This window comes from Xiphias gladius, chromosome 11 (genome assembly GCF_016859285.1).
Source record: "Xiphias gladius isolate SHS-SW01 ecotype Sanya breed wild chromosome 11, ASM1685928v1, whole genome shotgun sequence".
Classification (NCBI taxonomy): Eukaryota; Metazoa; Chordata; class Actinopteri; order Istiophoriformes; family Xiphiidae; genus Xiphias; species Xiphias gladius.
The window spans coordinates 27,763,558-27,788,557 of record NC_053410.1 but is presented as its reverse complement, the minus strand read 5'-3'; the positions used below and the strand labels follow the sequence as shown (position 1 = coordinate 27,788,557).

The 25,000-nt window shown below is 39.3% G+C and overlaps 1 protein-coding gene across 3 annotated transcripts in view; it reads right to left on the bottom strand.

The window, feature by feature from the left end:
- Positions 1 to 25,000, bottom strand: part of ttc27 (tetratricopeptide repeat domain 27) — a 103,621-nt gene that overhangs the window by 61,268 nt on the left and 17,353 nt on the right. For all 3 annotated transcript variants that reach the window (XM_040139056.1, XM_040139057.1, XM_040139059.1), the window contains 6 exons: positions 22,658 to 22,798; positions 19,840 to 19,942; positions 17,289 to 17,447; positions 17,006 to 17,145; positions 4,170 to 4,282; positions 148 to 214 (listed from right to left, as the gene is read on the bottom strand). In XM_040139056.1, the coding sequence (XP_039994990.1) occupies positions 148 to 214; positions 4,170 to 4,282; positions 17,006 to 17,145; positions 17,289 to 17,447; positions 19,840 to 19,942; positions 22,658 to 22,798 (723 nt within the window). The remainder of the gene's footprint in view (positions 1 to 147; positions 215 to 4,169; positions 4,283 to 17,005; positions 17,146 to 17,288; positions 17,448 to 19,839; positions 19,943 to 22,657; positions 22,799 to 25,000) is intronic.

Genomic DNA, 25,000 nt, shown 5'->3' with positions numbered 1-25,000 from the left:
ACACACGCACACACACACACACACACACACACACACACACACACACACACACACAGAGACAGAGACAGAGAGAGAGAGACACGCAGCCTCACAAGGTGAAAACAATATCAGCCCCACTGTCACAGCTGGTAAAAAACAATGACTTACAGATGTGAAGGCTAGAATTTCTTCTTCAGTCAGTTTGTGGACAGGGTTATTCTTCTGGAAGTCAGTGCTGCAAGACAACAATCTTGGTCAAGACATAGTATATACATTATGAAAAAATTACCCCTGCAGAAAACAGGGTGGCTCACTTCTTTAGACTAAGGAGTCTGTCACAAGAATAATTATTGACTTTTACAGGGTGCATTTACTATGAATTAATAAATTGATGATTATAAACAAAATGTTATTGGATTCATGCCAGGACTATGATTATCTGTACCAAATCTTATGGCAATCCATCCAATATTTTTTTAAGATATTGTAGCGCTGCCTAAAGTGCTGGATCAAATGAATGACAGCTGGCATTGCCATTTGTAAAAAGTGCATCAAGATGAAATACAATAAGCTTTGATGGAATCACTGCTGAAGTATCCTGTTAAGTTTAAGTGCAGGTGCTGCCAGAAAGGGAGGCTTTGGCTTAAGGAGGCTGACTAATGGATTTGGATTTCAGGGAGATGAGATAATAATTAGAAGCATGCCTTGCCTTTTTTTCATTCAAACACTGTTAAAAATTCTACCAGATTGATATAGTACAAGAAGCTGGCTAAGTCCTTTAATACTATTCCAATTTATCCTCTTTACACTCAATCCTCCAGCCAACTGTTACTGGTCAATAGATTAGCATGGAAGAGGGCCAAAGGGGCGTACAGCTGTACATACAGTGTGTTCATTAATCAGGTTGTCATGAAGGTTGTATGGGATAAAAGAATACCTTCTGAGTTCCTTTGTTTATAAAAATGTGTGAATCTGTGTGCGTTTTTGGTGAGTGTGGAAAACCCACATATTTTTCTAGGTTGAGTATTTCTTTGCACACCATGCTTATCCTGGGTAGGCACTGCCATTATTAGACAAAGCTTCCATATGATAAACTGTAAATCCTGACAAACAAATTTAACGAGTGATTAAATCCCATTTCAATTACAGTCAGAAGACAAAACTCATAAAAGAACACTTCTGCTTTTGCTAACCTGGGGACTTGGGTTAGGTTATATGACTGAAATTGATTAAATAGTTAGCTGATGGAAACTGTTCCTAGTAGTTTGTTTTGAATTTATTTTCTTCCTCAAGCTTAGAAGCCAGCTAGTGTTTATCATAAAACTCAATCTAATAAACAACCCTGCGATGGATCAAATAAAATATCTTTCTGAAGGTTATCAAGTTACCATTAATAATATAATGTTATATTTTATTTATAATAATACTTACATCATGCTTTTGTTTGGATCTTTTTTAGAGAGGTGTTGATTCAACTGTTTATCAAGGAGGCTATAGTTTGTGGTGGTGTTAAAATATGTTGCATCATGCTGAGAGGAGTTTATAATATAATATCCAACTCATTTATATCAGTGAGGGTAGAGTAAAGCCCCTTTTCAGAGATGCACCTTTTTACGTAAAGTACTGTAAATGATGTTTCTACCTTAGCGGACAAAGAGCTTTACTTCGCTTTGCCTCTCATAGCAGTGAGCTACCATGCAAGTCTCTGGCCTACCAACCGGGAGCAACTTGGAGTTCTGTGTCTTGCTCAAGGACACTTTAACTTATGGTTACCAACTACCAGCAATGATTGAGACAAACCAAAAAAGGTATTGCACTTGAAGATACTGCACATTTGCTGAGTTACAGTCATGAAGTCGATACAAGTAGTATAGTTGGTATATACAGTATACAAACAAAGGTGTTACAGTGATCCTATGTAGAAGTAGTGAAGTCTACCAGAGGGCAGCAAGTCAAACAGATGTCTAGGGTCAGATGGGTCAGTAAATTTGCCAATTTACTGCTATTTGCTCTGCTGAGGGAGCAAGAACTAAATAAGTCAAAAGAGGGCAGGGAGCAGCCGATGATCTTCTGGACGGTCTTGATGACCCTCTGAAGGGCTCTCCTGTCCGCTGCTGAGCAGTTGGTGTACCATGCAGACATGCAGTACGTCAGCACATTATCAATGGAGAGGGCATGCCTTCTTGACTACGGCTGTGGAGTTGGTGGGTGGTCCCCAAGAGACATCTTCTGCAATGGTCCTACCCAGGAACCTGAGGACAGGGACGCTTTCCACAGAGTCCCCATTGATGTATAATGGACTGGGGTCTACTATTCTTTCGCAAGTCTATTATTAGTTCTTTTGTTTTTAAGGAGTTCAGGTACAAGATTATTCCCTAAAAAACCACGCTCCCAGTCTCTGGACTTCATCCATGCAGGCTGTCTCGTCTCCTCCTGAAATAAGTCCAACCACAGTCGCGTTGTCCGCCAACTTGATGATGGTCCTAGTGGGTGTTGAGTGTAAGGGTGGAGGGAAGGTGGGGGCCTAGTCAAACAGTCTGGGGACCATTAGTCAGAAAGTTCTTCATCCAGTGGCAGGTGGGTTGGGAAAGTTCTTAGTCAGTAAGTTTACCGACCAGTCTGTCTGGGAAGATGGTGTTGAAGGCAAAGTTGAATCTTTGAAGTTACCTCTGCCAAGGAGGTTAAGTAATCACCTTTGTTTGTTTGTTTTTGATTTGCTCGTTTGTCAGCAGGATTACCTAAAAAGTACTAAACTGATTTGCACCAAACTTGGTGGAGGGATGGAGCATGGACCAGGGAAGAACCCATTAAATTTTGGGGCTGATATGGATAATTTACTATGAATTTGAATGTTTTCCTTTTGAAGTCTGGTGTATGTTCTTTGACATTGGTCTTGGCAGAGGTCTGTGCTCCACAGAGCACATTTTATAGTTGGTAATGTGCTGGATGCCCCGCCACAGCCTCTGTGGGTTGTTGTTGGTAAAGTGGTCCTCAATCTTCCGCTTGTCGGCCAATTTAGCCTTCCTGATGCCTCTTTTTAGGTTGGCACTAGCAGCGCTGTATTGGGCTATGTCACTGGACTAAAGGCAGTTTTGTGGTCCTTGAGGAGAGTTTCGACCTCCTTTGTCATCCTATGTAGGAGAGTATATTGATATGTACTCTTACAAATCTTAATCCTCAAAAATATCCAATCAGTCCTGTCAAAACAATCCTGCAGGCCATATCTCAGCAGTCTTTGTGGTGTGTTGAGCTTTTCACCTGAAGAGGGGGGGTATGCTGGGGTTAAAAGTACAGAAAGGTGACCTCACTGGCCTAAGTGTGGTATACGCTTCTTAATGTTTGTATAAGCCTTGTCTAGTGTGTTTTTCCACCCCTGGTAGCACATTTGATGTGTTGGATATTATATGGGCTGCTTCAGAATAGGTAATTTGTTGTAAATTTATACCACTGAGTGGATAGCATTTGTGTTCTGTCAAAGAGTACAGTGCAGTACTGTGACTTAATGGATCTAGTCATGGGAATTCATCCAACACTGTACAGTATGTACAGTGTCCACTGATAACTTCAACTTTCCTTTTGCTCTGACAAGAGAAATGCCATCACCAGTAAACTATATATGTATCAAGGTTTTAAAAAGCTTTTGTCTGCAGGTGAGGCTACCACACAGCAGGCTCTGTTCTAACAAATTATAAATATAAAAAGCAAAGAAAGAAAATCTAAAGAGAAAACAAGATCAGACTAACAGTGTAACTAGCTTATTAACTTTGTCTAAAAAATTACCCAGTGAATGTATATGTGATATGACCATTTAAAGGTCATGGGATTGATAAAATAGAGTACCCACTCAGTGCTAAGATGTTAGCAAAATCACTGTGACACACCAGGTAAAAGGACATATGATTATGACACATTATGCTTGGACAGATTGAACTGAGTGTTTAATTTGCTCTAAATTGATGTGCAGAATGGTGAGAAATTATTTCATTCTTCAGGCTTTGGAGGCAATTTCTTATGATATGCGACGGATAAAGTTATAATCCTCAGGTTTCTGTGACACCATCCAAAATGTTTCAGTTTCGGTCACTGGTAGATAAGCATGACATTAAAATTTTAACGTGTTTTAAGCTTAAATAAACTGATTTAAAAGAAACCTGCAGAAAAAGTACTGAGCTCTTAGGTATTAGACTTACCAGATGCACAGGATGAGGGCCTGCTCCTCTGCCCTAAGGTCAGGCAGCTCATATTGATCTGGCTCTGCTAAACTGATCTTATCCAGCACGGTGTCATCACCCAGACTGTAGTCCTGTAAGCATAGAAACACATATGGAGTCAGATTTGTACACGCATGGAGCAGCCATAAACCATTGCACATGAAAACAACAAAGTGCTGCAAAGAGAGCCAGTAGCTGTTTTCGATTAAACATTACATAGTTTTGAGAAATTGCTTGCCACCACGACCTTTAAAAAGAAAAACTACAATTGCGTGACATACAGCTTTAAGACTGGGATGACGCATGCTTTGTGGGTAATTTGTTGAAACTAGGTGATGGTGAGTGGATGGCTTTTATTTCTCTTTATCTAATATTCACTGATAAGCAGGGACTTTTTCAAAATTGGAGCCAACAGCAGGCAGCCAGCTTTAGCAAGATGCAACATATCTAGTAATAAAACTCTAACTTACATTAACAAATGTGTGGCCTAAGCAAACGCAGGTGACTATTTCATCTGAAGATACATGTCCATTTCACTACTCTCTATGTCCCGAGCCACAGGAAGTGATGCGATAACACAATTTAAAAAAATACAGTAACCACAGTTACACTTAAAAGTCATCTCAGACAGACCTTAGCTTGAAGTTCACTGAGCTGCTACTGCACTGTGGTTACTGCAGTTATCTTGGGATTCTAAACAGTGATCAGGCCTATCATCAAAGTCCTTCAATTGCTTTACTCAGAGCTGGACCAGTAAATATGTGGGTTGGCTTCCTCTCTTGGTGGGCTCCACCACATGTCTAAGTTGTTTTTCTCAATTGTAGCTTAAGAGCAAATATTTAAGGAATCTCATTTAGGAGTTTTTCATGATTATTTCTGTTTAGGCATCATTAGTTTGATATCTTTTCTAAGCTTTCTGATTTCAGACAAATCTCACCAACGAATTCCTATTAAACTCTCTTTAAGCTTTAGAGTGTGTATATGAGCATTTGTCCCAAATTGTTCAGTACAAGGTGTTCGGTTCTGCATGTGTTTCAGTATTCTTCAGTTGGGTAGGCCCTATTTAAAAAGGAATTACTGTCAAAGTAGCCTAATACAGTCTAATACACACAACTACAGGTTAGCACATGAAAATTATATCTTCTAAAATTAGAGTTCTACCTGGACTTGCTGGACTCTTGACTTTTTTTTAAAATGAATTATTTTTTTTATTGTGAACAACTTGACGTTCGGCTTTTGAAATGCACTATGCAAATAAACAATATTTAGATTAGATGTGATTACAGTAGGGCAGACGTTAAGGATTATGAGGTAACAGAATGAAAAGCACAACACAACTTTCATGCATGAACATCTACCTCTTAGTTCCTAGATATATGTTCACCTACACAGTACTTTGTTTGCTGACTTAGACTCAAGTCTTTGCAAAATGAAGTCAGATTGCCTTGTACCCAACAACCAACAGGCTGATGGGTCTAAGGATCTTGTAATCAGTTAAACTGTAAATAGACTGCACTTATATATCTACCTCAACCTGAGAGCAGTGCCAGGTTGCTTTGCAATGTCTCACATTTACCCACTTACACACTAATCAGAAGGAGAGGAGTTCAGTGTCTTGCACAATCACACCAAGAAATGTGGACAGGAGGAACCAGGGATCAAAATACTTGCCCAAATGTGAGGCATTCAGAGCTTTAGGACTGAACAGTGCATGACACTCAGACAAATCAACAGACAAGTGCATTCCTCTGGTTTAAATTTGGCAAACATATTGATGCAAAAAGAGCTAATTCAATCCAAACCCTACAGTGTGACAATGTGGTCTGGCACCAGCAATAAGAACTCTGGATCAGACTTGCTTTCATTAGAATAACAACAATTCCAAATCCAGTTGGAACCACAGCGACAGAAATGGCCCAGTTTCCCTGCTGGCAGTGGTTTTGATTGGCCAGTGATGAAGAGTTCCCTCTTCATCCCTTTCTACTTTCCTCCCATCCATTCTAGATACAAAGCCAATGAGCTCTGGTTATTGGCAGCCTTGATTTAGATCATTATCTGTCCCGGTCTCCAGTCACCACTACTAGCCACTTAGCAGCTCAACTGGAGTGGCTGGGATTAAGGGCTTCATTCAAGGGCACCACAGTGGTGTTGATGAAGGAAGAGCAAGTGCTGCTCTTTCACTTTTCCCACCCGGAACTTAAGCCTGCCTTTTCAGGGACTGAACAGACAATTCTGGTCATCACCTTGCTTATTCAACCTTTAGGCCAATTTCAGAAAATATACAAAAGATGGAACTAATGTTTCATTCCCAATTTCAACCTGATTTAGCACTAATTTAGAGGGTATAAGTCACAAGTTCCTTTTTTCTTACCAAGAAGGTTATGTTTTCTGTCTTTTCTGAATGTTTTTTGTTTTTTTACTGTTAGCACAACATCCAAAACATTACTTGACAGATTTCAGTGATCTCTGGTGAAATGTTAGGCCATGGCCCAAGCAGGAACCTGTTACTTTCTAGTGCAAACAGTTCAAACATATGGCTATGTATTAAGTACTTCATGTATTCTTTTGTTCAATATACATTACATATATAAATGAAAAAAAACTGATTATTTAAGGTTAAGGAAAGATTGTGGTCCAACAACATTGACTGCTGGAAAACATCAAACCTGAACAGCTGTCTTCCATGACAAAGTCACACACTTTCACGTCTGCCCTTCCATTCACACTGACCCACTTCATTAGAAATTTTTAGGCTTTACAACGTCAAGCTATTTCTGCTTTTGATCCTACGTCAATCCCTCCATATACTGCACTTTCCATGTGCCAGGTTGCAGTAACAAAGGCTAAAATAGGTATTCCAGACTACTCCTGGGCATTTCCATAGGAGATTAGATATATAATTCCTCCAGCATGTTCAGGACTACCACAGAGACTTCTACCAGTTGGATATGCCCAGAAAATCTAAAAATGGAGGTGCTCAGGAGGTATCCTTTCAAATACCCATACCACCTTAAATGGCTCCATTCGACCTAAATGACTAGCAGCTCTACTCCGAGCTCCTTCTGGATGTCTGAGCTTATTACCCTAACTCTAATGATAATGCTTGTATCCACAAAAAGAGTCATTTGATCACTAGCCAAAACTCATGACCAGGTGAAGGTTGTTGCATTGGAACAAGTTGGAAGGGAGTTCAGGTATTTTAGGGTCTTGCTCATGAGAATCATATTTCCCACTCTTCATTTGGCTGAATATGAGCAGATAATATAGCCCTATAAACTTCAGAATTCATCCTGCTACTTCTAACACACTTATTACAAACTTGTTACAAACACACAAACACACTTATTTATACATACATACAGATACATACATATGTATACATACATACAGATACATACATATGTATACATACATACAGATACATACATATGTATACATACATACAGATACATACATATGTATACATAAATACAACATACATACATATGTATACATAGATGTTTATATATACATATACACATAGAGACAAACATATGTACATATACAAATACATAGACATACACACATATGTAAATACATATACACACATATGTAAATACATATACACACATGTAAATACATATACATGTGTATATATATATTCATATATACATACATAAGCAGTTATTTATACAGACATACACACACACACACACACACACACACGCATACATACACGTTTATACATACACATACACAGACACACATATATATACACATACACATACACAGACACACATATATATACACATACACATACATACACACACATATATATACACATACACATACATATACACATACACACACATATACACGTATCCATACATACACACACACACACACACACACACACACACACACACACACACACACACACACACACACACATATATACACACATACACACATACATATACACACACACATATACACACACATATACACACACACACACACACACACACACACACACACACACACACACACACACATATACACACACACACACACACACACATATACACACACACACACACACACACATACACACACACACACACACACACACACACACACACACACACACACACACATACACACACACACACACACACACATATACACATATATATACACACACAAATATATACACACAAATATATACATATATATATATTGGTGACTGTAACAAGAAGCGTAGCCAGAAGCCCACGGTTCACCACCAACCAGTTCATGTTTCAAACAGATACTACGTACAATTACATAGAAATAGCACTGTAGCCAGGCTGAAAGAGAGTCATAGCTCCACTGATCCACATATTCCCATAGTTCTCAGTAGCCATGATTTCATGAGCTTCTTTAATGATAAAATTCTAACTATTAGACACAAGTTCACCACCTCCTGCCCTCAACCTTCACCGATTAATCTTCAAACACAGGAGCTTTAAAAAACAGCTGTAAGACCTGATATATACTTGGAAAGTTTTTCTCCCATCAACCTTCGCCAACTAATTTCAACAATGACTTTATCTAAAACATCAACTTGTCTCTTAGACCCCATCCCAACTAGGCTGCTTAAGAAAGATTTACCCTTAGTTAGCACCTATTTACTAGATATAACCAATATATCTTCATTAACAGGCTATGTACCGCACTCCTTTAAAACAACTGTATTTAAACTTCTTCTTAAAAAGCCTACTCTTGATCCAGATGTTTTAGCCAACTATAGGACCCATATCTATCTCTAAGATCCTTGAGAAAGCTGTTGCCAACCAGTTGTGTGACTTTTTATGTGATAATAGTTTATTTGAGGATTTTCAGTAAGGATTTAGAGTGTATCATAGCACAGAGACAGCAGTGGTGAAAGTTACAAATGACCTTCTAATTGCACCGGACAAAGGACTTGCCTCTGTACTTGTAAGGTCTTAGTGCTGCATTTGATATCATTTACCATCATATCCTATTACAGAGACTGGAACATTTAATTGGCATTAAAGGAACCGCTCTAAGCTTGTTTAAATGTTGTGCATGTTAAAGATAAATCCTCCATATACTTAAAAGTTAGTCGCGGAGTTCCACAAGGTTCTGTGCCTGGACCAGTTCTGTTCACCTTATATATGCTTCCTTTAGGCAAAATTATTAGGAAACACTCCATAAACTTCCATTGTTATGCAGATGATACCCAACTGTATTTGTCATTGAAGCACAGGGAAACCTATCAGTTACCTAAACTTCAAGAATGTCATGAGGACATAAAGACCTTGATGACCAGCAACTTTGCTGGTCATCCAGCTGTTAAATTGCTGTTAGATGCAGACAAAACTGAAGTCATTGTGCTTGGCCCCCAACACCTCAGAAATACATTATCTAATTATGTAGTTCCTCCAGCACCACTGTTAGGAATCTCAGAGTTATCTTTGATCAGGATATGTCCTTTAACCCCCACATAAAACAAACTTCAAGGACTGACTTTTTTCACTTATGTAACATTGCAAAAACTTGGGCAAATCCTGTCTCAAGCAGATGCAGGAAAACTAGTCCATGCTTTTGTTACTTGGATGGATTATTGCATCTCCTTATTATCAGGCTGTCCCAACAAATCTTTAAATACTCTCCAGCTGATCCAGAATGCTTTCTAGCCAGTTAAGAGTCTTCATATGCTCTATTTTACAAATTATCACCCACTCTTCCTGCAGATAACTTCAGGTTCTGAGATTATGTTAGGCTGCTTTACATGCACAGCATGTTTGAGATCTACCCACAGATGTTCAATCATTTCCAAGTCAGGAGACTGTGACAGCTGTTACAGATGTTGTGTTTCTTGTTGTAGTTCATGGTGGACTATGAAGTCTGCGCTGGATCACTGTCTGGTTATAGAAGCCATCCTCTTTTCACTTTCACTTTGACTGACTGCAGGACATTTGCATCTAGAATTTGCTGATATTTAATGGAATCCATCCTTTCCTCTAGCTGTGCAATGTTTCCTGTGCTGCCACACAACCCCAAAACAGAATAATTCCATCTCCCTGCTAAACAGTTTGAAAAATGTTCTTTCCATCAGATGCTGCTCCTTTTTTCCTCCAAAAACACCTGTGTGACTTTGGCCAAAAAGCACAATTTTAACTTCATCTGTCCATAGTTCTTGTTTCCAAAACGACTAGCTTATCCAGATGTTGCTTTGTCTCGACTTCCACAGTTCCTTTTACCTACCATTTCGAAAAGTGAAAATTTCAAGCTGAAAGTGCTTTGGTATCTTTTTATAGCCTCCCCTGCTTTGTAGGCACCAGTTTGCTGCATATGCAGATCCTCACTCAGATGTGTAGAGAAGCTCATGATTGTGTACTGCAAGGTTTGAAGAGTTAGAGAGTTTATCAAGCCCTCAAATTCCTAATGACAATTCTTGACCTGCCCTACAAGGCCTAATGAGTCAATTTAGGTCTAACAAGTCAACGAAGTTCTGAATGCTTCACAATTAAAAGGTTGCCCAAACTTTTATACATAGCACAATTGTATATTTTTTTTCTATTTTTAAAATCTTTAATTGACAAGACTTGGTCAAAACCTAGTAAATGGCTGGACCGCCCTTCATCTGTTTGCCTCTGTCCTACTCTCTGTGTTCACATATACAGTATTTTAATACAGTCAAATTCCCAATAAAGCTGTTCTCATTTACATATTTTTCTGTTTCTGTTGTTATAAAACAAAACAAGTATGAAATAGTGACTGAAACGTGGCCCATTAAGACTACATATTACCCAGAGTCACTTCCAAGCCATTTCCAAGTTGCAACTTTGCACTTCTAAAATTGATTTTTTTAAACCCGTATCGTCATCTGACAAAATCGCTATACACATAGTAAAAAGCAATGGCTGTGCTTTTGATTTCGGCTACATTTACTCGTAAAATGATCAGCATGAGACGCATTGAGATTTGTGCCTGCTGAGGGAATGCCTGGCCTTGCGCACACGGGGCATTACTTACTACTCTCTTCTACAGAAAGTAGCTAAGGTTTGTTCAAAAACTAGCTATATTTGTCACTAGGTGCTTTTTCTAGATGCTGTTGAGAATCATAGGTATAATAAGCTATGGCTTGAACCTTCACAATTTTGGTCACTGCTATAATCTCCTTTTAGCATTGACTGATTATTTTGTCGATGTTTAAGTACTTTAATACAATTATGGTTTCAGTTTGTATTATTTATTCTAACTTAATGACCAAAATAAGGATTGATCATGCAAATAATAAAATGTATTATTCATGCTTGAGTGCATGCATTTATATTATTTTGCATTAGACCAAATGATACATTTCAATTCAAACAAAAAAAGCAACTGCATAATTTTTTTTATTTGTTTGTTTGTTTTAGGTAATCTCTCAGATTTTTAATGCCCTTAAAACTTGTTTATGCACTACATGTCAGTATGATACACTTTGGCTTGAACATTCATTTTACATTTACTCATTTGGCAGACGGTTTTATCCAAAGCAACTTATAAATGAGAGGCAACACTAAAGTTTCTATACAGTAGGAGACCTTGAAGTAAGTGTTAAGTACTAGATCTATTCAAAAGACAAAGTGCAAGGAGATCAGGTAAAGATTGCACAGAAAATGCAATGCAATTGCAAGTTAGGCATGTTAGGGTTTTAGAGGTGTTAGGAGAGGAGGTATTCTCGGAGGAGATGAGTTTCATGAAGATAGACAGGGATGATCCTGCTCTGAAAACATTTGGTAGCTTGTTCCACCATCGGGGAACCACAAACGAGAAAACTCTGAACTGTGATTGCCTCACATGCAGGGATGGCAATATGAGATGGCGTTACTTGGAGGAAAGCAGTGGCCGAGAAAGAGCATAAGCCCATATAATTGAGTTCAAGTAGCTAGGTGGAGACCCAGAAGTTACTCTGTTGGCAAGCATTAGTAACTTGAATTTCATTCAAGTGGCCATGGGTATCTGGTGGATGTCAATGAGCAGCAGAGTGACGTGTGCCCTTTTAGGCTTATTGAAAATCAGATGCATAGATGCATTATAGACCCTCTGTAAGGGTTTCACTGTGTGTGTGAAGGGAGGCCCGCTAGAAGAGCGTGGCAGTAGTGGGGCTGAGAGATAACCATGGCCTGTACCAAGATTTGGGTGGTGTACTGAGTCCGGTAAGGCCTGGTTTTTCTTGTGTTGTATAGTGCAAAACAGCACAACCAGGAGACAGATGCAACATGGTCAGAGAAGGATAGCTGGTCATCAAACATGACACCCAGGTTTCTCGCAACATTGGTTGGGGTGAGAGATGAAGAGGCAATCTTAATGACGATATTATAATGGTTCGGTCTTAGAGAGATTTAGTTGAAGGTGGCATTTTTTCATCCATGTGAATATGTCTGAGAGAGAGGCTGAGATCTGCGCCAAGACCGTGGGTCATTTGGCGGGAATGACAGGTATAGTTGGGTGTCGTCTGTGTAGGAGTGATATGAGAAGCCATGCGAGGGGATAATTGGGCCCAGGGAGGTGGTGTATATTGCAAAGAGGAGGGTCCCAAGCACCGAGCCTGGGGGACCCCTGTGGGGAGAGGATGGGGTAAGAATGTATGTCCTTGCCATGACACGTTGAAGGAACACCCAATGAGATAGGGTTCAAACCAAGAAAGCGCTTTGCTTGAGATGCCCATATTTGAGAGTACAAATACAGTCCTGGTTGAAATTATTGGTACTCCTGAATTTTAGGTATAGAATTTAGAATATCTTCAGAAATAAATGTAAATTAACTCATTTTGTATAATCAACATATTTAAATATAAGTCTGAAGAGAAAAAAAAAAAAAATTGCAAAATAGCTAAAAATACAAGTACACACAGACACAATTATTGGCATCCTTCACTAATATTTATTTGCAGAACCTTTGTAAACAATGACAGCCTCTAAACATTTCTTGCAGCCATCTAGAAGCTTCTTGCACGTGTCTGCTTGTACTTTCTGCCACTCTTCCATTGCTATGCGTTCAAGCTCTTTTAAATTTGCAGGAGTCCTTTTTGCAATGGAAGATTTCAGCTCTCTTATAAGGTTTTCGATGGGATTTAGGTCAGGACTCATTGCTGGCCAGTTTAAAAGAGTCAGTTTTTTCCTTTTAAACTAGATGGATGTATACATTGTCCTGCTGAAAATCCCAAGACCTTTGCCTCAAACCTAGTTTTCGCACACTGGGTAACAAATTCAGCTCTAAAATGCCTTGGTAATCTTCTGATTTCATCATTCCTTTGATACATTCAGTGCCCCCAGTACCAGAGGCAGCAAAGCAGCCTCACAGCATGATAGAACCTCCACCATGTTTTACTGTAGGTAGGGTGTTCTTTTCCTCATTGGCTTCATTTAATTTCCTTTAAACAAACTGATGCACTGCATTCCCAAAGAGCTCTACTTTGGTTTCATCTGTCCATAGAACATTATCCCAGAAAGACTGTGGTTTATCTGTGAAAGTTTTTGGAGACATAAGTCTTGCCTTTATGTGCCTTTCTGTCAATAGTGGTGTCCTCCTTGGTCTTTGCCCATGGAGCTATATTTGGTTTAGTGTGCCGGGTATGGTACATGCTGAAACCACCACTCCAGATTGCCCCAGATCAGCCTGAAGCTCTTTAGATGTCTCGTGTGGTTTTTTTCCACCATCTGCATCAGACTTCTCTCATTGAGTTTCTTCTTAGCACCAAGTCCTGGAAGTGGCAGTTTTATGACTGTGAAAATTCTTGATAACATTCTGAACTGTTGAAACAGGGATTTCAAAATCTTTGGTGATCGCCTTGTAGCCCTTGGAATTGTGATGATTTGTAAGAGTAGCATTTCCGATGATCTCAGACAGCTCTCTTGTCTTCATCATTGTGAAAAAGAAGCTGGAAGCAATCAGCCCCTTTTTATGCATTAAAACCATCATTCATTGGTTAATTCAGGTCATTTGAGCACTGAAAATTAAGCACAGGTGAGTCTTATTTGTTTTTTGTTTTATGTGAGGAACTTCACATAAGCGGTGCCAATAATTGTGTCTCACTATATGAAAGGGGTTTTTTTGGTTCAGTAACTTTGTATATTTTATTAAATATTCTGATTACACAAAATTGGTTAATTTGCATTTATTTCTGCAGATATTCTAAATTCTGTACTTAAAATTCAGGGGTGCCAAAAATTTCTACCAGAACTGTGGCAGGATGCAGTGGTTCACCATGTCCAAGGGTGTTGATAGGTCCAGCAAGATAAGGACCGAATACTAAGCTGCAGCTCTAGCTGCCCTTATGGCTTCCATCACAGACAACAGAGCTGTTTCAGTGGAGGGGCCACTCTTAAAGCATGACAGATTTGAATCAAGGGGGCGTTCCGTGACAGAAATACTGAGACCTCTTGAACACCACCCTTTTAATAGCCTTACATAACAATGGAAGTAACAAAACCGGTCAATACTGATCCGAGTCTGTTTGAATGTGGTTGGAAATGTTCCAGAAGCCAGTGAAGCATTTATCACATGGGTGATAGCTGGCACAATGGTGTGAGATATGGCTTGGAGGAGGTTGCTGAGAATGGGGTCTACCACACATCTAGTATGATCCATATTATGACAGTTTGAACATATAATGTATTCTCTTGGCATTAGAGATTGGTTTATCAGTGACATGGTATAACTTTTGAATTAAAAAAATAACATGTTCTTCCACTTACAAATGAAAGGTTTAATTCACAAATAATAAAACACACTGCCACAGCCTCACTTGACCTGTCGCCCATGGTGGCAAATATTATCTAATGTTAGCAAATTTTAAGTAGATACTGCTATGTAACTGTTGTTACTGAGTTATTCTACTAACGTTTTTAGCTCTCTTCTAAGATGGAAACTTACCAGCCCGTAAACTGCAGCTTCCCATAAACTGAACCTGTGAAAACCTGTAAAGTCTAGGTTCTAGGTTCTGCCTTATTTTCCACTACGTTACAAACCAGAATGTTTCGTATATACATTATTTAACAGGCAACACCAGATGGTGACAATGTCGTCATTTTTATGTCCTGCTTGGTAGGCAAGTGTGGTGAGTGCAGTTCAGTTGTGGGAGACACAAAAATGGAAAAAGTAGTAATGACTTTTAAAGATCAATGTCATTAACTTATTAGAAGAGCCCCACTTTTAGTAGGAGGTCGACGGGAAGGCACAAAGAGAGTAACACAAGACTGATTTCCAAACCAGCTTCCATCCCACTAACCAGCTCTCCAGAGCTGGGTTTGTCCATCAGGACAGGTTGCTGCCCCAAGAGATACACCAGCAGCTGTGAGCATACCTGAATTTGGATTTAGTACTACCTCCTGAGCAGTGCCGAAATTTAGACTCAGGAACTCACCAACAAAGTGGGGCACATACAGCAGAAACAAAAGCAGAACCTGTGATAATGGATACAACTCAAGTTACAGGTCATTAAGTTTCTGGTGTGGAAAAGGCCTTTTTCTGTACATGTGCTTGAGTTTCACTATATTTTGTTATGTTATCAGCTTCAAAAATAACAGAGTTCTGTTTTAGCGTTATATGTTGGTGATTTTAATATCCATGTCTGTTGCCCCCCTAACTCACTTTAGTGAATTCTATCCGAAAAACCCTGGAATGCTCTGTTGCACTTTCAAAATCAAACACCTGCCCTTCAGACTGTATTCCCCCTGGGTTTTTAAAAACAGTATTTCAGACAATTGGTCGAGATATTTTAGCCATTGTCAGCTGCTCTGTCTACTGGTATGCTTCCCTAAAATTTAAACATGCCACAGTTTACACCCTCTTAAAGAAGCCCTCTCTGGATCCCTCTGTTATAGGTCATTTCAGATCCGTCTGTAAGCGATCATTTTTATCCAAGATTTTAGAAAAAATTTCTCCACACAACTGATTTATTTTATTAAGAATAATGAAATTTTCAGTCTGGTTTTTGCTCTCTGCACAGCACTGAGACTGCTCTGGTCAAGGCCACCAATGACTTCCTGCTTGCTGGTAATGCAGGCCTGTACTCCATTTTAATTCTCCTTGACCTCAGCTCAGGCTTTAGTATAGTGGACCAAAATGTCTGATTCAGTCATCCAAAGAACTATGCTGGCATCAGTGATGTGACACTGGATTGGTTCATCTCATATCTACATATATACGTCCTTTTCTGTTGTGCTTGAAGATGCCTCCTATTTATGCTCCTCTGTGTTGTCAGGTCCACAAAGGTATATTCTCTTTTCCCCTTTATTTACTATACACATGCTACCCCTGGGGCAAATCGCTCGTAGCCATAACACTGATTTCAATTGCTACGTAGATAACTGTATCTACATATCTACGTATGTTCAGATAAAGCCTGGTATGACTGATGTGCCTTAATGAAGTTTAATACAGGCTGTCCAATATCTTGCAGTTGAATGGCTCCAAATCAGAAATAATTATAATTACACCACCTGGCCCCAGCACTACCAGCATTAAAAATCCGTCATCTTGTCCTCATGTCTTATCTAATAATGCTTAAAAAAGAGGCTTGCAACCTAGGTGTTATTTTGGTCTCTGAGTTGTCCTTCTGTCTACTGAGATATTTAATAAAGATCGGGTCATCGGTCATCAGATCGGGTGGAAAATAGTGTAGCAGGTTAGGTAAATATGTGGTGCAAATCAAAGTTTCTAAATATATATGAGTGTTGCTGAAGCAGAGCTTAAAAGTCAGACAAGTGAACAACAAAAGGTTGAAAGTGATAAGTAAGACATCATTAAGTTGGAAAGAAGACAACAGAACCTCAAACCTTAGGTAAGCAGTCCTGAGGTGTGGGCGTGGGACTGGCCTCATCGTTCATCTGACTAGGCTGGTCGTTATTTCTATTGACCTCAAGGATGAGCTGAGCTAAGTTCTTCTGCTGGAAGCGGGTCCGTTTGCCAATGGCACCTTGATTGACCAAATACAAACAGTTGTTACCTTCAACTGAGGTATCACTAAAGCTTGATCCAATATCTGTCTAAAAGGATCATTACAAGGTATCATAGCTTCCTTATATTCTCTAGGACTGGGCACTGCTGTACTTTACATACCAGTCATGTTGATATTCACCCCTGAGAGCTCCTGTGCCCTCTTGATGTGTTCCTTGGCCGGCTGGTACTCAAAGTAGGTCAGACTGGTGTAGACACATTCTAGGTGGAACTGGATAGCAAGGTTTCTCTGTTCCGAATACAGAGACTGGCATTTCAGCACTGTAAAAGAGGACAGGGAATTTCAGTCCAGTCTCCAAAAGGGCATTTTTTTTCTGATACAAAAATTGAGCAATATGAGCAGATGTTCAACAAGCTTGTTGGCCCAGTTAACCTAGTTAAAACATGTAGGTAAAACGGCAAGGATATAACAAGTGAATCAAAAAATTATGGCTTAAAATTGGATAAAATGACAATTTATGACAGAGCTTAAATAAATCATAAATTTTCCGGAGGCTACAATGTAAATTCCAATGAATACTGTATGTTGTACTGTATAATCTACTTATAATCAATGCCACACATGAAGAGATGCATGCAAACCAAGGCTATTGGGCCTTATACTGCATCAGACTACTTAGATTATACTATGGACAGTGCCTGTCACTGAAATGAAGTCTAATAAACATACCAGATTAATAACTACAGCTGTAGTGATTAGCTAATTAACTGATGAATCAATTGATCACTATTTTGATAATCAATTAATCATTTTAGTAATTTTTCAATCAAAAAATCCAAATATTCAATAGTTAAGACTTCAGAAATGTGATGATTTGCTGCTTTTGACATATCTGATTGTAAACTGAATATCTTTGGGGCTTTGACTGTCAGTCGAATAAAACAAGCAATTTGAAAACATCATCTTATGCTTTGGAAAATGATAGCGGACACCTTTCACTATTTTCTGACATTTCACGAACAAAACGAATTGTATAGAAAACAATGGGCAGATTAATCGATAGTGAAAATAAGCCCTAACTGTACAATATAATCCACTTCATTTAAATGAAAGGTCTTGCTCTTCAGTTCAGGAACATGTGTCTAAATTAAGCTGTATAAATCTTCAAACGCCATTTGTGTGTAAAAACAACTCAAATCCCCACTAGTGTCTCCACATTGTTTTAATAGAGACCTCTGCCAAAATTGAAACACATGAACAACATAAAAAAAAGATCAATCTCTTTTTCTTCGTCCTCTTTTCAGTTGGCAAACAACAAAACAGCGTAGCAGTCAACATATGGCAAGGAGTGAGACAGACCGCCGGCTGAAAAAATAATTTTTTTATGATTACGTCATCATCTCATAAAATCTAAATAAATACAGGTTAATGACAATAGCTGCAATGTATCATTGGCTACACTGACAGTTAAAATGAGTGATTACAGAGGAAGTTAGAGATGACAGGAAGCTGTCTTCTTAACTTTGCTGTCACACACGCGATTGTGACTGGGCAGCTACACACACAGCCGGTTACTCTGACAAGTGTCAGCCTGTTACTCCAACGTTCAGTGTCCTCCTGCTTTCTGTGGTCACCTATACTGCGTTTTAATACAGATGTATTCATGATATAGTTGTTGTCATTTACATATTTTTCTGTTTTAGTTGCCAGACACAGTAGTAATTTAATAACGGCCATCAAACAAACATATGCAAGCACCCATTCCTTGTGTATTACTTAACAAGATAGTTCTGGTGTTTACCTTGCACTCATCAAAACAGTAGCTAAAATTAGTGCCCCCATGAAAACTTCCTAGAGCTGTAAAATCCTGTCTCACAGTATTATATTTGGCTATGTGTTGATTTGGAGTCTGAGCCTTTAAACTCATGGATCTGTTAGACTGTACTTTCTGGAACGTATTTCATGTCTCACTGGTACGTAGAGCAACATGCCCCGACCACCACAGCACCCTGCACTGTTTCGATGCAGGTCTGAACGGCTGCTAATTCGCCCCCCTGCTTCACACACACAATAACCATAGACAGAGCAGGCAACCCTAGCTTCAGCTTGCCTAGCTTCACAATTCAACACTAGAAAGCTGTCCAGCAGCATGACATGGAGAAGTTAAGAAAGATTCAACTCAATGCAAAACTCCTCTCATGACAACCAATCAGGCTTGTTTTGATTCCCTCTGGAAACAGAAGCACAGCTGTTAGAAGCTCCAATTCAACTCTTTGAGGCTAAAACACAACAAAGTGGGAAAAGCTGATTGGCGTGGTAAAAAGGTGGTAACCGGGACTTAAAAATGATGCATGGAAACACATCAGTTGTGAAATAAACCATTTTGTTGAAGACAGTAACTGTCCATCCAGAGCTGAGTACAAGATGGCACACTGATACATTCTTTAATACAGCAACAACAGTACTTTCATTTAGCCATAAATAAATCAGGTTACTATTTATTGTGAGTGGTCCACCTGTGATTCAAAGCTCAAGTTCTGCAATTCAAGAATTCAAGAGCATACATTCAATGTGTAGGACAATGTCTTTTAAGTGAGTATTAACATGAGCGTCACAATCTTGAGGTCGTTAGACCTTGTAACACACCACGTAAAAGAAACCCAAACCAAAAATACCAAAATGTACAGGGATGTTCACATTCTAGTGACAGACCTTTGTCCATGCTGCTGTGGGCCAAGTTGAGGAGCTGTGAAGAACGAGCCTCCAGGATTTGCTGATGCAGGTTGATGTAGCGCAGGGTCCACCAGGGCAGCAGCTGCACATACATGTCAAAAACAACAACAACAGAAGAGAAAAATAAGAATATGTGAAAATAAGACAAGGGACTTGTTGATCAGACCCTCGAATTGTTGTGTACGTTGAAGGTGCTGGCTTGAGATGTTACATTTGCCTAATAAATTTCCGCTATCTCTGTGAAATGTATTGCGAGGGCTACTTTTTCAAAATTTTCTAGGGGGCACCATCAAGCCATTTTACCACACCCAATCTTGAAAACCATATCAACTTTTGATGCGTATAGCAGGATTTGGGAGTTGTTCGAGCATCCCTACTCTCTCAACAACAACTTCCTGTTTCATGGCAAAAACTCAAAATTCAGTGTGCCACCAGGGCAGTTGGTATGAAAACTCTCAATCTTCACAATAAAGCATCATCAAGGTCTTGAGGATTTTCTGACCACGTTTGAGATGGATGTGCTCAACACGTTATGAGGAGTACATTAAAGCATAAAACCATCATTGCCAGCAGGTGACACTATGACCATCTCTAAATATTGACATGTAGATGTCTTCAGGCCGGGAGTTTTATCAAACATGTGAAGTGAGATTGGACAAATTCTTGTTTCATAAGGAAACATCGAAATTCGTCATGCCACCACAGATGTGGTTCAATGAAAACTGAAAAGCTTCGCAATTTACCAATGCAGATCTAGATTGCTCTAAATTTAAATTTTGATCTAATAAATTATCTCTGAGTAGTTTGTTAAATTACAATGCATGCAAATGGCAAAAACTGCACCAGAATTGCACAGTAAATGGCTGACTTCCTGTTGTGTTTAGGGTATGGCTCCAAGAGGCTTTTTTGTAATCCTTGAGATTTTACATGTGCCTACCAAATTTCGTACATGTAAGTGAAACATACCACAAAGGCTACTTTGTTGAAAATCTGTAGCGGGCGCTATTGAGCCATTTTTCTACAACCTTGTGCAAGTCCCATAAAACGTACGTTTTCAACACAACTGATGCATCTGCAAAATTTACAAAAATGTACAGCTTTCGGTAGGCACATGTAATATCCCAAGACTTAGAAAAAAGCCTCCTGGAAGCACACCCTAAACCCAACATTAAGCCAGCCAATTTGAATTTACTGTACAATTTTCACACAGATTTTGCGATTTACAGGCGTCGTATTTTAACAAACTCCTCCTAAAGAATTGATCAGATCAACTTCAAAATTTGTTCAGTGCAATCTAAAGACACAATCTTCGTGATGCTAAATTGCGAAGATTTTGAGTTTTCGTTGAAAACTGGCTGCATGTTGTTGTTAAACCATGAAACAGGAAGTTGTTGTAACTCAAATATACATTGTCAAATCTGTCCCAAACTTCACATGAATGATGACAGTCCCGGCCTGAAGATATCTACATGCCAATATTCAGTTACAGTCATAGCGTGTACTACAGACAACATTTAATGATGTTATACTTTCATGTGCTCCTCTCCTAGCAGGCTGACCACATCCATTTCTAATTCGTTCAGAAAAGCCTTAAAACCTTTATTATGTTATATTGTGAAGCTTGTCAAGTCTAAGTACAAAAGTCAGGGGCTCAAGCCCTTTTTAGGGTCTGTATTTGCACGTCCCTGAATTGATGTATGATCCAAATATGGAACTGGTGGACGCAGTAATTTATGTTTAACTCAGTGGTTTTTTTGCCGACGATCATGCAAATTCAGAGCCATGTCATACGACCTGCAACATGTATAACATTCCCCTCATGGGATCAAAGAGCGGGGGCCCGTTCAAAGCTGCTTGCAGCTTAAATTATTAATATTCTCCCCCCGAAATGAATCACATTTTTGAGGGGCTAAAGATGCTCAAGAGGCGGGTTGACCACATCCACTTTAAAAGTGGTCAGATAATCCTTGAGACTTTGATGATGCTTTATTGTGAAAATTGTGACTTTTCATCAAACAACGTTGCCTTTGTTGCGTTTCAATGTTTCGCCATGAAAGAGGTGCTATGGATACTCAAAAACTCACGAAACCTGGTAAACACATAAGTGAAAGAAAATCATATCTGAGATGGGTCTCAGGATAGTGTGGGGCAAAATAGCTCAATAGCGCCCCCCTGCAAAATTTTACGAAGTAGCCACCACGGTATCTTTCACCTACAGGTACGAAATTCAGTAGCCACATGTAACATCCTAAGGCTTACAGAAAGCCACTTGTAGCTATACCCTAAACCCAACAGGAGGTCAACCATTTTTAATTTACGGTGCAATTTTGGCGCAGTTTTTGCAATTTATATTTGTCTATGTATATTATATTTGTATATATACTGTACCATTCATTCACAAATTAAAACCGGTAACTGATTTTAATGTTGTGGCTGATTAGTGTACTTGAAGTACTTTGTGTTGAGAAATGTCTTATGTATATACTATACAGCCATAGTAGGCCATATACTATACAGCATACAGCCTTGCCAACAGCCTCAAGAGTCCTTGAGCTGGGCTGGCCTGATGAAACGCCAGGCCAGGCCATGTACAGTGCACACTGTTAACTGTAGTCACTATGAAGCCTATTTTCCATGGCTGCAAGTACAAAGGACTAAAATGACCTCCACCACTTACAAGATATAAGCATTCTTAATAGTAAAATGCGCGTATAGAGACTGAATTACCATTAAAAGAATGTATCAATAATATATAATTCATCAAGGAGAGGTGGTTGTGACAGAAAGACCTTCTTACCTGGAGGCTCTCCATCTTGGATGAGCACTTGGTGAGAATAACGCTGGCCAGCAGCAGGAGAAAAGGGTTGGCCACCAGGTTGTACACTGACTCCCCATCCAGGAGCAGGCTAGAGTGGACAGCCTCAACCAAGGTTTGGGGCTGCCAGTCAAAAATAAACAAATTAATTGACAAATGAATATGGTCTGAGATTAGGGCCAGTTGGAGAGAAAGGCTTTAAGTTTGAATGAAGACCTAATGCATCTGCCAAGGAAGGATAATTGTAATCATATTCAACCCTTTCTCCAGTTTGTCAAGTTAATCCGTTCTGAATTCTGTCAGAGGTATCCCTGTGGACTGGTGGTATAACTGCAACATCCCCATTTAATAAGAGTTTAAGTATTGGAAATCACTGATTATGAATACATGCCTTCGTACACACCAACAATCCAGCTCAAAAACAATTCAAACTTGACCTTTCATTAAGCACTCATGCATACAGAGTCTCATCACCTGGCTAAGGCCATCCCTACAGTGAAGCATGGAGGCAAAATCATGCTACAGTGATATTAAAAGTCTACACACCCTTATGAAATTGCAGGTTTTTGAAATGTAAAGACAGAAATAGCAACAACATAAATGTCAGACTTTTTACATCTTTAATGTGACCTTTCAACAAACACAAATCGAGAGAAAAGAGATTTGTTTATTAGGAAAAATATAAAATTAAAAACACCCTGATTGCATACGTCTGCACACATGATGCGGGCTCTAGCTGTGTTCAAAGATAACCAATCACATTCTGCAATTATGCCTGTAAATAAATAGCATACACCTGCCATCAACAAAATTGATTCTGATTAAACATAAGAGTAAAGCCAGCCATTGTTATAGGATGTGTTTGGATATTTGGGGTTGCATCCTACTGGGAGAGCCATGGTCCTTGGAGATTTGCCAAAGGAACAGCAAGATCTACTTGTTGAAAAGTACCAATCAGGAGAGAGATCTAAAAGAATTTTGATGGCATTTGATCTACCATGGAGCACTGTTAAAACCATTACCAATAAGTGGAGAAAATGTGGCACATAAGACACGTTGCAAAGATCCGGAACTCGATCCAAAGGTGATGAGAGAACAGAAAAAACTTATTAGGGAGACTACCAAGAGGACAATAGCAACACTGAAGGAGTTACAGTCATTTCTGGCAAGTACTGCTCACTCCTTGCATGTTCTCGCCATCTCCCGTATTCTCCACATCAGGGCTACGGTGTAGGGTGGCAAGACAGAAACCCCTTGATTACAAAAAGGAACATCAAAGCTTGTATAAATTATGTCAAAAGATACATTCAATCACCCCAAACAATGTGGGAAAATGTGTTATGGTCTGACAAGATAAAGGTTGAACTTTTCAGCCTTAATTGTAAGAGATGTGTTTTTGGCGCAAAGCCAAAACAGCTCATCATCCAAGGAAAGCCATACTGACTTTGAAGCATGGTGATGGTAGCCTCATTCTTTGGGGCTGTCTCTTCAGCTGGGTAAGGGGCTCTAGTCAAGATAGATGGGATAATGAATAGCTCCAAATATCAAGATATTTTGGCACAAAACCTGCTGGCCTGTCAGAAAGCTGAAGACAAGGAGGAATTTCATATTCCAACATGTAAATGACCTAAAACACACATCCAGTTTGACCAAGGCATGACTTCAGAAAAGAAAAATCTAAGTCTTGCAATGGCTCAGTCAGATTCCAGACTTCAATCCCCTCGAAAACCAGTGGAATTACCTACAGAGAGCTGTGCACAAGAGATCTCTTCACAATTGGAAGACAATTTAACTTTTTTGCAAATAAGAGTGGGATAAATCTAAAGTCTAGATGTGCAAAGTTAACAGAGTCTTATTCACAAAGACTTGCTGTTGCTGTAATAAATGCAAAAGTGCTTCTTCCAGAAAGTATTAGTTGGACGGGATGTGCAGACTTAGTTGTTTTTGGGTTTTCCTAATCTTTTTTTCCTCTGAATTTTTGTTTTTTAAAAGGTCACATTATAGATGGAAAAAGACTGACATTTATGTTGCTGTTATTTTTTGTCTTTACATTTAGAAAACGTGCAATCTCATAAGGCTGTGTAGATTTTTTATATCCACTGTATGGGGCGCATCTCAGCGGCAGGGACAGGGAGACAGGTCAGAATTGAGGGAAGGATGAATGCAGCCAAATACTGAGGTCCTTGAAGAAAACCTGCTCCAGACTGCAGAGACTGGGGCGGTTCCCCTTTCAGCACAACAACTTGGACCATACACCGAAGACAAACACTGGTGTGGCTTCAGGACAAGTCACCGACTATACTTGAGGGGCCCAGCATAAGCCCA